This window comes from Bos mutus, chromosome 13 (genome assembly GCF_027580195.1).
Source record: "Bos mutus isolate GX-2022 chromosome 13, NWIPB_WYAK_1.1, whole genome shotgun sequence".
NCBI classification, from domain to species: domain Eukaryota; kingdom Metazoa; phylum Chordata; class Mammalia; order Artiodactyla; family Bovidae; genus Bos; species Bos mutus.
Window position 1 is genome coordinate 24,945,637 of NC_091629.1, and position 15,004 is coordinate 24,960,640.

Consider the following 15,004-nt stretch of genomic DNA (forward strand, 5'->3'; position numbering starts at 1 on the left):
TTCCTTTAGGATGGACTGGTTAAATCTCCTTGCTGTCCAAGGGACTCTCAAGAGTCTTCTCCAAGACCACAGTTCAAAAGCATCAATTCTTTGGCACTCAGCCTTCTTTATGGTCCAACTCTCACATTTGTACATGACCACTGGAAAAACCATAGCTTTGATTATACTGACCTTTGTCGGCAAAGTAATATCTCTGCTTTTTAATACGCTGTCTAGGTTTGTCATAGCTTTTCTATAGAGTTATAAATACCCACTTCTTGAAAATCATAAGCTCAACTGAACAAAACTTACATGTGAGTCAATTCTACTTTCTTATTTTTGGATTCTTGATACTCTGGCATCTGGGGCCTCCCTGGCCAGGAGGGGCTGCCACTTCCAGGGCTGACAATTCCTAGAGATGACAAACAACTCACCAGGGAGTATGTCGTTCACCTGTAAACCTCACAATCCCAAACCAAGCATCCTAACCACCTTCCTCTGTCTAGCTCTCACCAACAAGGGGATGCCCCGGTGCCCTCATCACTCCAGGGTCTGGCACCTGGCAGCCTGGGCCAGTGTCTGTGCTTCAGACTCGGCTGAAATGATCTGAACCAGCTGACCCCCAGTCTGCTTAGTCCGCCCTGCCCTCCCTTCCCTGTGCAAATGGCGATAAAGGACGTTGCCCATGTTTTCCTCTCTTCCTACTTACCCACCAACCTAGGCGACCGACCCCCATGTGCCCTCCTATGGGGCATGCTGTGTCCATATTTCTTTTTTCAAAAATTTCTTATTTATTTTTGGCTGCGCTGGATCTTCATTGGGAACAATGAAAATTTTCTAGTTAAGCCACAGTGGGGGCTCCTCTCTAGTTGTGGTGCACAGGACTTCTCATCGCAGCAGCTTCTCACTGTTGCAGAGCACAGGCTCAGTAGTTGTGGCACACAGACTTAGTTGCCCTGCAACATGTGGGATCATCCCAGGTCAAGGATCGAACCTGTGTCCCCCGCATTGCAAGGCAGACTCTTAAACCCTGGACCACCAGGGAAGTCCCCGTGCCTATTTCTAAAATCTTCTTCCTCATGACAGTCACCTCCATGTCTCCATATCTTGCCATACAAATCCCAGACACGTTTTGAAGCAGTCCACTATAAATTTAACTGTCATTTCCAGAAAGCATGAAATGATTTAAATAAGAAAGCAAATACAAAACTAAACTGCTAGCTGGCCAATGATAAAGGAATTTAAGATTTTAGAGGCAGTTTATTATTCCAAGCATTTAATAACTGGTAGGATTATTCAGTGAGAAATGGAGATACATTCAAATTGTTGGATTGCTCGCTTTGCATGTCCTAGAGATCAGGGTAATATGAGTTTGCTTTGTTCATTTAACAAAGAAGTTTTTCTCCTAAGAACAGAAAGTTAAATTCAGAACGGTGATAATCCATAAACCTTATCATATTACGGTTTGTCCTTTTCACACATGACAAGATGAACTATTGAACTGAGTGTACTGATTCTCAATATTAGGATTTCAAAGAAGAGCTGAGTATCTGGAGGAGTTAATCACAGCAGAGAGAGCATCATATGAAATTACCTCACACAAGTGTATTAGACCGAGCGCACCAGGCACACTCTGAGATGGGATCAGAGCTAAGCCTTCCAGAAGGCAGACAAAAGAGGTAATCACCCAATTTTCTCTCTCTTCAATAAAAGTAATTAAAGCTGGTCCTTGTTTAGGCAAATTCAGCTTACTGAAAATGTACTAAAGTCTTCGGCAGTACCATGATGATGATTCCCCTTGGATAATCTGAATATTGGACCCAAAGAAACCACTGATTCCATAAGTGTATCGATAATTCTCAAATAGTTTGAATGGGGTTGGCAGTTGTAATTTGAACAGCAGCGTAGAAGAAAGGAGTGGGCATAACTTTGCAAATGGAGTCAAAACATTCTGGAAGCCAGTTCCAATGCTGGGGCCTACTTTCCAGTGAGATGACATGATTTCTCTGGGTCTCAGCTTCTCCACCCCTCAAACAGAATTTGTATAACCTGACCTGCTTACCATAAAAATCAAAAAGGATGTCTGAAAGTTCTTTGTAAACTGTTAAAACCTTTGTAAATTTATGATATTATTATTCACAATTATTATATTTATTTTCTATACATAATGATTTTGTATTACATGTATTATAGAAATTATCATTATATATATTATAGAAATGATTTTCATCATTTCTATAATGAAAGAATCACAAATTTGAGAAGCACCAATTACTACCCAATAAGTTATAAAAGTAAGCACATTGGTTTTGCCAACTGTTTTCTCATTGACTTTACAAGGCTTCTTTCATGGGCAGAGGTGAACATTTAGACCAAAAATGTCCACTGTCTGTTGAGAATGGCACATACAGCATTATAAGGCAATGTGTTGTTCACAGTTGTTACAGTTAACTGGTTTGTTTTTCCAGTCTTAATTAAGATAAACATTAAGTGCACATTAAGATCATTCTTCTTGGTCTTCTCTATCTCATAGATAAAAGATTTTTATCTAACACCATTTTTCTATGTAAATTTTATGAAGGTGTTATGCTACTTTATTAGAAATTTCCCAAAACACAGAGACTGGTTAAAATGTATACTGTAATTTATGAAAACCAATTTGCTTAGTTAAAAAAAAAAAAGGCTAAGTTAAAAGTTTAGCCTTTACTTCTAATTTTAAAATGATTTTTAGTGGTTTAATACCACTTTTTACTCAACACGCGCTTTGTGGTTTGTTGTTGCGGTTCTCATCAAGGATGTCTATGGACCTGGGAACGTGGTGGGCCAGGAGGGATGTGGCCGTGGTGGGCACCTCCCATGCTGAGCTCCTCAGAACACTGGCCTCTCCCAGCAATTTCTCACCAAAACCAAGCAAAACAAAAACCCAGCTTCTCTTGGTGCCCTCTGTGTGACAGGCCAGGGAACTGAACCTGAAGTGAAAGAGGCTCACTTTCCCAGGGTCACACGATATGCGTATATGCATGGGCGTGCATGCGTGTGTGCGTGCATATGAAGAGCTAAATCTGCTCTATGCGCTTGACGTAGAGGCTCACTCACTGATTCCTCCAACAACTCTATAACATGGACTATTAGTATCCCCACTTTACTGTAAAGAGAAACTAAAGGACAGAGAGCCCAAAGCCAGCTCTCTGTCAAAGCCACCTGGCTCAAAGCCACCCAGCAACTCCTTGGCAGAGCCTGGATGCCATCCCAGAAAGTTCGGCTCTGTAACCTATTCATGAATCTTAGAACTACGAATACTCAAGGGAAAAATGTTGCAAAAAAAAAAAAAATACAGAATATGACGACATTTTTAAAAAGCTTAAAACCAAAATTAAATGATATGTTGTTTGAATAGACAGATACTGTGGTTAACACTTTATAAAGAAGTGGGAATGGTTATTAAAAACCCCAAGAAAACTTAAATAATTGCAAAAAATAAATTATTTAATTTAAAAAAAACCACTGTGGACAGGGTCACAGTATTCACATGAGATGACAAGAGAAGGAAAGGACTTGAGAAGGGGGCCCCCCTGTTGGGGGGTCTCACTGGTGGGGGAGCTATTCTACTTCTTACGCTCGGGGCAGGCTCACCGGTCCATAACATGTGTCACAACTTATCTTGCATGCATCAAAGATTCCACACCAAAGTTAAAGAAAGCAGCAATAGGTAAGTATTCAAATTCTTTAACTTCTCCTGGATTTGTGGCACATGTAAGTTGGAGAAATCACTTTTCTCTGTTTTCAGAGTAAAGCAAATCTGGTCAGGAATGGCAAAGCATTGGCCTAAATATCAGCCACCTCCTCCCGTGTTGGACAGCGAGTGTGGGCACGATGGGCTTCCTCCCCGTCCTTCCACTGTTTCAGAACCCTCTGCACACAGGACACCGAGACTCCGCCGCTGATTATGACCAGTGGGGGTGGGGGGACTGGGGTGGGCACGCCCATGTGGGAGGGGGCAGCCCCCATCATCACTGTGCCAAAGGATGCCCTAGCGTCCTCACACCTGGGAAACCCTGTGAATGCTGCTGCCTCGTCTTAAGGATGCGCTTACCTGTTAGGTTTGAAGCATCCGTGGGCCGGAGCTGTAACCAGTGGCGGGCGTCAGCGTCAGTCACAGTATCTGCAGGCGGGCTCAGATCTGGGTCTTCCTCGCAGGTCTGCCAGTGGCTCAGGGACAGCTCTGCCTCAGTGCTGCAGCCCAGAGTGGGGTCACTGCTCACACTGTCACCTGGAATGACGGAAGACACAGCCCAAGATGGCCAAGGGCAGGGCACGAGCATGTCCATGGTCCCGGCACACAAGGACCTAAGCAGCTGCCCCTGGGGACAGGGGCCTGCGTGGGGCCCCTGGTCAACGACACACAGCTCCCATGTGTGGATGTGAGTTCTCTTTATGGGCTCCGACTCTTCACAGGTCTTAACTGAGTTCCCCTGGTACCCACAAGAGCACATCCTCACACCTTGTACCCTGACTTACTCAACTACAAAACAGAGGTGGCTGGAGGAGGTGGATGGGAATTGATCCCACTACAAAGGCAGGTTCATGCTTCCAGGCTGAAGAATCTATGTCTAGACATGAACCTAGGCGAGTCACCTAGGATCACTGGGGGATGAGGCATCCCACCAATAGAGAATCTCCTCCACTAAGCACTGAAATGCTCCGATGTCATGGTACCGTGATGCTGTCAAAGGCTATGAAGCCCCACCTGGCTATTCAGTCTGACACAGAACCGCTTCTATCGGCCTGCCCCTTAAGTCCCCTGTCTGGTGCACACAGACTCGGGGTGCCCACCCTTTCTGCCTGTAGCCCTCCTGGCTGCCCTTTGTGTCAGCCACTGACAGTCCCCCAGCCCTGCTGCTTGTAATCTACCATCAGGTATTCACATGCAGAGAACTGACAACTGCCCCAGTCACCTGCGAGGTCCCTCACTTCGCCTGTCCCGGGACTCCAGAAGGTGGAGCCTGAGAGTTCCTGCTCTGCCCTCCACCAGGAACGACCAAGAAGGAGGGGGCATGACAGAGGACCTCAGGGAAGCAGAGTATTAGGGCCGCATATTACAGTACCTAATGGTACATCTCAGCATCCCAGTCAAATTTTAAATACTTATACCACTGATGTTAAGGTACTGCAGAAGCTTTGTGTTCCGAACCTGGGGGAACGTCCAAAAGGAAGACCATTCTTCCTTCTGGGCCTGTCTCCTCACCAGCCATCAGCCTTCATTGTGCTTTTCACCTGGAGACCCAGGGCTGGAAAGACAATTCTCGAAGGTAACTGGGTAATGTTTAATGTTTGACTGGTACTAACCACCCATCTATCCTGGGATTCCAGGAATAAAAATGTCCTGTATCGCAACATTGTGTCTTCAGATGATATCATTTGAGTTAGAAGGTCAAAAGGAAACAAAGTCTATCCATGTTGAAGCTGGAGGAACACAGACCACATCTCCTGGTACTTACTCTTCTGTCTCTCCCTACATTTTCCTTGCATCTGCTGTGAGTCATCTTTCAAATCCAGTTCAATGGGGCTGCTGCTTCTTCGAACTAAGATCTTCAGACAGAAAGAAAGATTGCGCTGGTTACAGAAAAGTTTTAATTTTTACAAGACTGTTAAGTTTCTAGTCCATATGTCTAAAGAAAAAGAAACAAACAAACAGTAAGAATAGTAACAAAAAACTGAATGACGTTCTTCACTGGAAGGATATGGGTTCACTAATTACTGTGACCAAGTTATAAATTACCCAAGATCTGAAATTTAAGGCTTCTGCTTTATCAGTTGGCATCCAATTAACATGGTCTATGGAGGAGGGATGCTAAGTTACATGGAAATCGTTTATGTTGAGGTTCTATTTGTACCTCTGCTTGGGTACACATGCATAATGGATATCATCCTCCAGGAGGTATAAGTCACCAGCATGTTGGCAGGGAGGGCGTAAACCCCACCCAGACCCATTCAATGCCTCCCTTGTTACAGGTGCAGCAGGCTTCCCTAAGCACTGCTCAGCACTGGACCGTGGGTTAAACATGGGACTAGAACACTGGGAGGCAATCTGCACCCTACATTTTACATAACCGGTGTGGGAAGACAAAACATACACAAATTACACAAAATGATCACAATGTACATTAGCAAAATATGCAAGTCAACTCTCTCTAAAAGGTATGCAGAAGAAAGTGTTACCTTGATCGGCTCACAGTGACAGGAGAGCTGCTCAACAAGGCTACAGACATGAGGTGGTAGAGAGTAGGCAGGAAGGGGCTCAGGGCAGGAAGCACTGAGAAATCAGCAAGTTCTACGTGCAGGAAAAGAAGCCGATTACAGCAGGCCATGCAGGGCAGTCAGGTGGAGAGGGAAACGGTAAGAAGGAAACATGACCACCTTCTACAAGCAGCACACCTGCCAGGGCGCCTCCAACATCAGGCTTAGGAATTTCAACCCAGTATTGACAAAATGAGCAACCATATGTTCCAGACAGTAGCTGATTGTGATTAAAAACATAATCAAAATGGTTAAGTTGACTTACTATCTGTGGAATAGAGTTAAGAAGAAAGTTGCTATGGAATTATGATGGTAATTCAGGAATGAGCAAATAAGGCTTTTGATGATAGAAAAGGAGAAGAAAAGATAAATTTTAAAAATGCTGCAGAATGACAGATAAGAGCTTATATAAGTGTTGTCCATGGGAATGGAACTTAAATTACATAAGGATATGAATCTAGGGGACCATGAGAAAGACGGTGACAAAAGAAGGAAGGGAGGTAGGGAGGAAAGGCAGATGGATGGACAATGGACGGAGGAATTTGAGGAAGTTTCTGATATTTTAATATCCATTTTTGGGCTGAATATCTAAAGAGAATGTACCATAAGTGTGCAACAAAAATCCATGACTGGCAAGATGGAGAACAGAGCCAGAAATGAAGATAGTATATTTAAGGCTCTCCAGCTTAGAGTGTACAAAAATCACAGGATTCAATAAGCCAACTAAAGGAATGAATACTAAATAAGCAAACACATGAAAAGGAGGGACTAAGATGTAAAATTAAAGGACAGAATAATCATTAAGCTAAAACACATAAGTAGGTCATGAATGAAATATTTAGAAGATTAACAGTATGTAAAAAAATGCTACTCAGCTTTAAAGAAGGATGATATGTACCTAATATTGTTGTTGTTGTTTAGTTGCTCAGTTGTGTCTGACTCTTTTGTAACCCCATGGACTGTTGCCCACCAGGCTCCTCTATCCATAGGACTTCCCAGGCGAGAATACTGGAGAGGGTTGCCATACCCTTCTCCAGGGATCTTCCTGACCCAGGAACTGAATCTGTGTCTACTGCATTGTAGGCAGATTCTTTATCACTGAGCCACCTGGGAAGCATATATTTCTAATATGATAATGGAATATACACAGGCTATCTCCTTAATTGAAAAGCAGATTATAGGCTCTTCTGCTTCTGACTCTCTGGAAGATGAAATATCCTCCAACTATAGAACCTACATAAAAATCTGGGGCTTACAGGAAGTAAAACAAACCTTCAAGGGACCCAGCCCCTCTTCCCACTCCCACCCAAAGCACACGGAAATCAGGGCAGTGAAATGGGGCTACCTTGGGCATTAATCTAATATTACCACTGCCAGTGGCAAAAGGAACCAGAGTCCCAAATTAAAGTAGCACTCCCTGTTTTGTGAAACTTCATCACATCAGAAATCCAGGTTTTCTGCAGATTCAGATTAGCCAGCTAGGAACTCACAATCAAAAGTTACCAAACACCAAAGGAAATTAAAAACCCACCAAGCACAAATCTTAGAAACAACAAACATCAGATTTAGATTCCCCACCCACCCCTCAAGGATTTCAGATAATCAGATAAAGAATTCAGAACTGTAATCTGTGACTAGTTTAAAGGAATAAAAGGTGGGAATCACAAAAAAATGCACAAACTATAAGAGATCATGAGAGATTACAAGATATACTTGAAAAGTGTTAACCTGAACTTTCAGAAGCAAAACATAAAATTGTTGAACCAAAAAAACTCAATGGGACCATTAAACAGCAGACTATAAATGCATAAGAAGAGAATTATTGAACTGAATGAAAGATTTGATGAATCACCCAGAACGCACCCACATAGCCAAGGAGAATGGAAAATATGAAAGAGGGCTTAAGAGATACAGAACACAGAATAAGAAAGTCTAAATATATTTCTACCCAGAACTCCAGAAGGAAAGGGTGAGAGAACAAAGAATGGGCAATATTTGATGAACGGATTACCAAGAATTTTCCAGAAGCGATGGAAGAACAATTATTCACAGATGCCTGACACATATAGCATATCCAAAATAGGACAAATTGTACAGACCAAGAGAAAATGCGCCTAAATATTCTGTAGTGAAACTGGAGGACAAGGATTAAGAACAGTGAGGAACAACAAACAGGATGGACAGAAGACCTCTCAACAGCAACAACAAGAGACAGAAGATAGTAGAAAAAAAAGCTTCCATTAGATGGGGGTGAGGAGGAAGTCGTGGAACTACTGAATTAAGACAGACAAAGTAACCAATGACTTAAGAAGCACCAAAACAAAGCCTCACACATCTGGGATGCAGTATCTATGAGTATGAGAGACAGGTAGCATTTTCAGATCAATAAAGGAAAATGAATTCAGTATAGGGGACCCAGGATAAGTGGCTATCCATGTAGGGGAAAAAAATGAAATTGGATCCCTACTGCCATCCCATAAACATCAGCTCCAGGCAGATGCAAGAGTTAAATGTATAAAGCACAAAACTGAAACATTTATAAACATAAGGCAAATATTCTTATCCCTTTCAAGTTGATATTTTAAATTTTTCAGGGCTTCCCTGGTGGCTCAGTCATGAAGAATCTGCCTGCTAATGCAGAAGAAATGGGTTGGACCCCTGAACCAGGAAGATCCAACATGCTGCAGAGCAACTAAGCCCATGGACCACAATTACTAAGTCCATGTGCCCTAGAACCGGTCCTCTGGAATAAGAGAAGCCACCGCAGTGAGAAGCCTGTGCACTGCAAGTACAGAGTAGCCCCCACCCCCCACCATAACTAGATAAAAGCCTACACAACAACAAAGATCCAGCACAGCCAAAAGCAAACACAGAAATAAATTTTTTTTTAATTTTCATAAAATTTAATAACAAAAAACAATAACCAAGAATATCAAAATTAAGAGCTTCTATTCATCAAAAGACAACATAGAGAATGTGAAAATATAAGCCACACATTGGAAGAAGAAATTCACCAGAAACATAACCAATACAGGATCCGTATTCAGACTACATGAAGAATCGGTACAAGTAACAAAGACACATCAACAGGAAAATGGAAAAGACATCAGTAGGCACTCCACAGATGAAACACATATGGCCAATCAACATAAGCAAAGACTTTATCGGCAACTTGAGAAATGCAAAACAAAATGAGACCCCATTTCACCCACTCGACTCCCAGATTTTAAATCTGACAGCAGTAAGTGTTGGCAGGAATGTGGATGAACAGAAACTTTTTACACACTGCTGGCCAAAACAGAAGTGGTACAACCACTCTGGAGAAAGACACATTCTCTTGTAAAAAAGAGCGTCCTTTTTCCCTGGGACTCATCAGTTCCACTCTAAGACAACACCGTTGAGAAAATCTTACAGGTAGATCTTGAAACACATACAAGAATGTGCACAGCTTCATTTCTCATTAAAAAAAAAGCGGGGGGGAACAAGCTAAACGTTAACAAGAGAGTGGAAAAGTGAACTGTGGTGTACTCACGGTGGAATATCAAACAGCAGAGAAAGCAATGAGCTAGGGCAGCGTGCCACCATGTAAATACATGGTAATGAGTGAACAAAGTAATCACACCGCCTTTATAAAGCTTAAAAATGAGGGAAACTAAAGGATGCATTGTTTAGAGGGACATACATTTCAAGCAAAACTACAAAGGAAAGCAAAGACACGATCAACACAGAGCCAGCACAGAGCTGTTCTCTGAGGGACCAAGACGACGCCCACAAGGCACAGCAACAGCTATGAAGATGCTCTGGTTTCTGTGCCGGCGGTGAGTCTCTGGGTGTTTATCTGACTGTTGAAATACACACTCAGAATATACATACAAATGGAATGTACGTATAAAGCTGGTATATGCCCGTTAAAAAAGAACCGAGGAACACTCATATCTTCCAGGCAGGGAAGAGTAGGGAGTGACTTTCTGTGTGTATTTTGTACCTTTCTGGGATGTCTGAGTGTTCTATTCATAGATACTACGTTTTTGTTTTTTTTTTTAATGAATAAATAGGAATTATCTGCATGAATGAGTTAGGGCTACTTTTTAATTTTCTTCTTTAAACTTTTTATTTGTGTTTTAAGAAACCTATAAATGCCATTTTACGTTTTTTTAAAAAGAAAGAAACCATAACATCTCATTTATCTGTGAACTCGGGTCAGATGAAGGCTACAACCTACAGTGATACCAGGAATAGGGAGTCTGAGCATCTGCTTGACAGGCAAGGATGTCCTTAAAAAGAGAAAGTGCACATATAGACCAAGTGCGAAATTCTGTTTTCATGCTTACTGCGTTCTATTTTTGTAATGTGACTATAATTTTACATAGAAAGTGAGCAAGTCTTTCAAACGTCTCAAGGTCACCTGGCCCTAAAACACATCTAAGTGGAAAAAAACTTTAAAAGATAGTGTCACGGCCACTAGTAAATGTGCGTATCGTGCCAGTGGTCGGTACGTTTATTTTTAATGACACACGTGTGTATTCTGAAAAGATCTTACTGTTATTCCTTCATGCTCTTTCTTCTCATGTCCTTTGCTCTCCTGAGCAAGTCTGGGCTCTGAAGAACTCACGTTCTGTGCATTTTCTAGCTTTTGGCCTAGAGAGTTGGGGGTGGGAAAGGGGGAAATCAACAAAAGAAATATTTCAGATGGTAAAACTGGGAAAAGATTTTTATACACAGGCAATGATTAAATTTAGATATTTTAAGACATGTAAAAACAAGAGTGCAGGGCCCAGCACGTGAGCAGCCTATGGATCACGACTGCCCCACAGACCTGGTCTCTGATGAACAGAGAACTTTATTGTCGAGTGTTAATGTTACACATGGTGAGGGGAGGGGGAGCAATAAGCCCTGTCTGGGGGCCTTGGAGAAGGGGTCTCAGCCAAGAGCTGCCTGAGTCAGCCAGGCTGGGGAAGGGAGGAAGGGAATGGGGAAGGGAGCATGAGGTGGCTCAGCATTGCTAGTGAGAGAAGTAACTGACAACCACTGTCCGTAACAGAGAATGGGATATCTCCACCGAGCCTGCCACCGTTAATTAAAAATATCAGATTCTATGTGTAGTCTGGGGCCAATAAATCTTCTTTAAAAAATAAATGAACAAATTCCTAGGGAAAAAAACCACAAAATTTATGCAAATTAAAACAAGAAAAGGAAAATATGAAGTCTTAGAATGATTTAAAAATCTGAATAGTACTTTAAAATCTTCCGACAAGAAAACTCGAGGCAACTGATGGATTCCACCAAATATTCAAGGGAAAAAGATCACAACAATCTTACACAAAGACTTGTGGAGAACAGAAAATCTTCCAGGTAACACATTTCTCAAGTTGTCTTTATTGTATATTTATTATTTTTCTTCCGAGAGAATTTCTAAGAGGGGCTATACCCTGCTCATTTGACGAGGATGGCATGACCCTGACACAGGCCTACAGGACGGCTTGGTTGATTACCTAACTCATGAAACTAAGTACGTATGCTCACTGTCACCAGACACACTTAAACATGCATTTTCACTGTAAAACACATTTGTCAAAGCTCACAGGTCTAACCACCTGCCTTGCCACCTTTCACCCTGGTTGCTGCTGAAAGCTGCTGGAGAAACTGTGTGGATTAATGCTAGTTGGTGTGCATGCCTGCTCAGTCGCTCAGTTGTGTCCGACTCTGCAACCCTATGGACTGTAGCCTGCAAGGCTCCTCTGTCCATGGGATTTCCCAGGCAAGAATACTGGAGTGGGTCACCATTTCCTCCTCCAAGGGATCTTCCCGACCCAGGGATTGAACCTGGGTCTCCTGCATTGCAGGCAGATTCTTTACCGCTTAGCCACCAGGGAAGCCCATAACGCTAATAATACAAGTTATCATTTTTCAACCTCGGCAGATCTACATGCTGCTAATAAGCTTCACAAGTCTGGTCAGCCATCCACCTCTCATCCCTCACCCCATGACCCCTCTCCTCCTGGCCTCTGCCCTAACCTGCTGCCGTTCCTCGCCTGGGGTGAACATCCTCTTCCTCCCACCTCCTCCAGCCACTCTGGATTTCTTTTTAGTCCTCAAACACGCTACACTTGAAAAAAGGACACACACACACACACACAATTCAGATAATTAGATAAAAATAAGTAGTGAAAATATTTCATGTGATTCAAGAAATCACATCCTTGCAATCAAACTCTAAAGTAAATTCCCTTGAAATAAACAGAACTAGGATTAAAGTAGAAAGCCCCACGACACGCAGCCTCTCCCCAGACAGAAGCTAGGGTCTTGCGTGCGTAAGATGCTGATACCTGGGGGGGGCTCAGGACACAGCGGCTCGGTGACCTCAGGGCTGCTGCCGCTCCGAACCATCGGCTGCTGCCCCAGGGGCCCAGATTCGGTGGCAGGTGTGTTTTCTGGCTGCAGGTATTCTTCCACTTCTGTGGGCATTAACACAGAACACACAGGGATGGATTTCAAAACATTTTAAAATAATTCACTACTTCACTGACTCTACAAAATGTCGTTTTAGATACTTTTTCCCCACAAAAATTGTGCAGTAGGATTAGTGGCTTTCACAATAAAGTTTTCTATGCTTGTTAGAAGTTCTACTTCACTCCAAGGGTACATTTGCCTTCTAAGTTCTACAAAGTGTTTTAATTCAAAGTGAAGAAGTAAAAAAAAAAAAAAAAAAAAACAGAAAGCGCAAGCAGAATGGTTGACAACTGTAAGTCATAGGAGCTTTAGGGACAGGCATGCCCAGGGGAGGGGGAGCCAGGAGATGCAGGGACAGGGCATTTCCACTTGAGAGAGCAGAATATCACATACACACACACACGCATGCACTCGCACACACACACCACACCCGGAAGGAAGATGAAAGAAAGCGGGAATTTTAACTTTATCATTTCTTTTAACAGATAACTATACAACTGTCCAACGTAAAATACTGCAATTATTTAATGACATCACCAAATGCAAGCGTGAATTTATCACTCAGGTACAAAAACGATCCACTGGTATTTTTAGAGAATCGATAAATGTACATCATAAAATAGAAAACCACAGCTGAGTACTGACCACTGGGTGATCCCAGCTAGGATCAAGATAAACCATGTTCCCCTAGAGAAGTCCCTCCTAGCTCATTTCTAAATGTCATGGTTCATTTTAATCTCCCAAGACAACGCAAGGCGCTGGAAGGGTCACCCCACCTCCTGTCTGCAGCATGGAGGCTCCAAGGTGACATAATCCCTGACCTCCGGCTTTATCCTTATCAGCCTCCTCCGTGCCCTCCTCCCCATGGCCTCAGGAAGCCCCCCTACAACTGAGATCTAACAGTACCACCCCTGCTGTGGACATCCGAGGCCCCTATCACTGTCCACTCAAGCTCACGCTCCTCACGGTGAACAAGGGCCCCTTGATATCACCCCAGAGGCTTGACCCCCACTAGGAGTCCTTGTGCTCTTCAGTCTCGAGCAGGCCCAGCCCACCTGATCCTGCTGCTCCCCCCACCCCTGGGTTGACCTCCACCCCCCACCATGCTGCCCAGGCTCCCCTCCTGCAGGACTTGCCATGTGGTCCAGCCTGTGACCCCACCACTGCTTCCCCTCCAGACTTCATCCTCCTTTGTGCAGCCTCGGAACTCTACATCCATAACCCTAGGATCATGTTTTCTCCAAATTTTCATTAGTCACAGTTTCAGTCCTTCTGACAAACTATGACGAACCCAGACAGCAAAGACATCACTTTGCCAACAAAAGTCTAACTAGTCAAATCTATGGTTTTCCAGTAGTCATGGACAGATGTGAGTTGGACCATAAAGAAGGCTGAGCGCCGAAGAATTGATGCTTTTAAACGGTGGTGTCGGAGAAGACTCTTGAGAGTCTCTTGGACAGCAAGGAGATCAAACCAGTATCCTAACGGAAATCAACCCTGACTGTTCATTGGAAGCACTGATGCTGAAGCTGAAGCTCCAATACTTCCACCTGATGTGAAGAAAAGACTCATTGTTAAAGCCCCTGATGCTGGGAAAGATTGAGGGCAGGAGGAGAAGAGGGCAGCAGAGGATGAGATGGTGACTCAATGGACAGGAGTCTGAGCAAACTTTGGGAGACGGTGAAGGACAGGGAAGCCTGGTGTGCTGCAGTCCACGGGGTCACAGAGTTGGACATGACTGAGCGACTGAACAACAACAATCAGTCCTTCTAAGAAGGGAGTGATCAAAACTCAGCCTGTACTGTCCTCCCTGGACCTGTCACCTGATTCATCCCCTGAAATGCAGCCAAGGTGTCCTCTTCTGTGTAACCTTCAACCAGAGCCACAAGCCAAAGGACTGGTTCACCCCAACCAAGAGCTGTATGTAGGAAAATTCTAAATATAATAGAGGATTTCACTGAAGGGCTGTCGCTTTATTTTTACTATCCACACAAAAACTCTATTTTTAAGTACATGGATGCAAGTTACCAGACCTCAAAGCCAAAGTCCAGGTGTGAAAGTAAAAGTGTGAGTCGCTCACTTTTCGATCCCATGGTCTGTCAATGGAATTCTCCAGGCAAGAAAACTGGAGTGCGTTGCCATTCCCTTTTTCAGGGAATCTTTCCAACCCAGGGATTAAACCCGGGTCTCCTGCACTGCAGGCAGATTCTTTACCGTCTGAGCTACCAGGGAAGCAGGGCCATGGTCTAAATCCAGATACTGTCAAGAAGCTGGACTC

At 43.4% G+C, this 15,004-nt stretch overlaps 1 protein-coding gene across 13 annotated transcripts in view; it reads right to left on the reverse strand.

The window, feature by feature from the left end:
* Nucleotides 1-15,004, reverse strand: part of RALGAPA2 (Ral GTPase activating protein catalytic subunit alpha 2) — a 280,569-nt gene that overhangs the window by 159,138 nt on the left and 106,427 nt on the right. For all 13 annotated transcript variants that reach the window (XR_011466483.1, XR_011466481.1, XR_011466480.1 and 10 more), the window contains 4 exons: nt 12,603-12,731; nt 10,817-10,914; nt 5,478-5,568; nt 4,073-4,249 (listed from right to left, as the gene is read on the reverse strand). Coding sequence is in view for 6 of the 13 variants with exons in the window: in XM_070381165.1 (XP_070237266.1) it covers nt 4,073-4,249; nt 5,478-5,568; nt 10,817-10,914; nt 12,603-12,731 (495 nt within the window). In the remaining 7 variants the exon portion in view is untranslated. The remainder of the gene's footprint in view (nt 1-4,072; nt 4,250-5,477; nt 5,569-10,816; nt 10,915-12,602; nt 12,732-15,004) is intronic.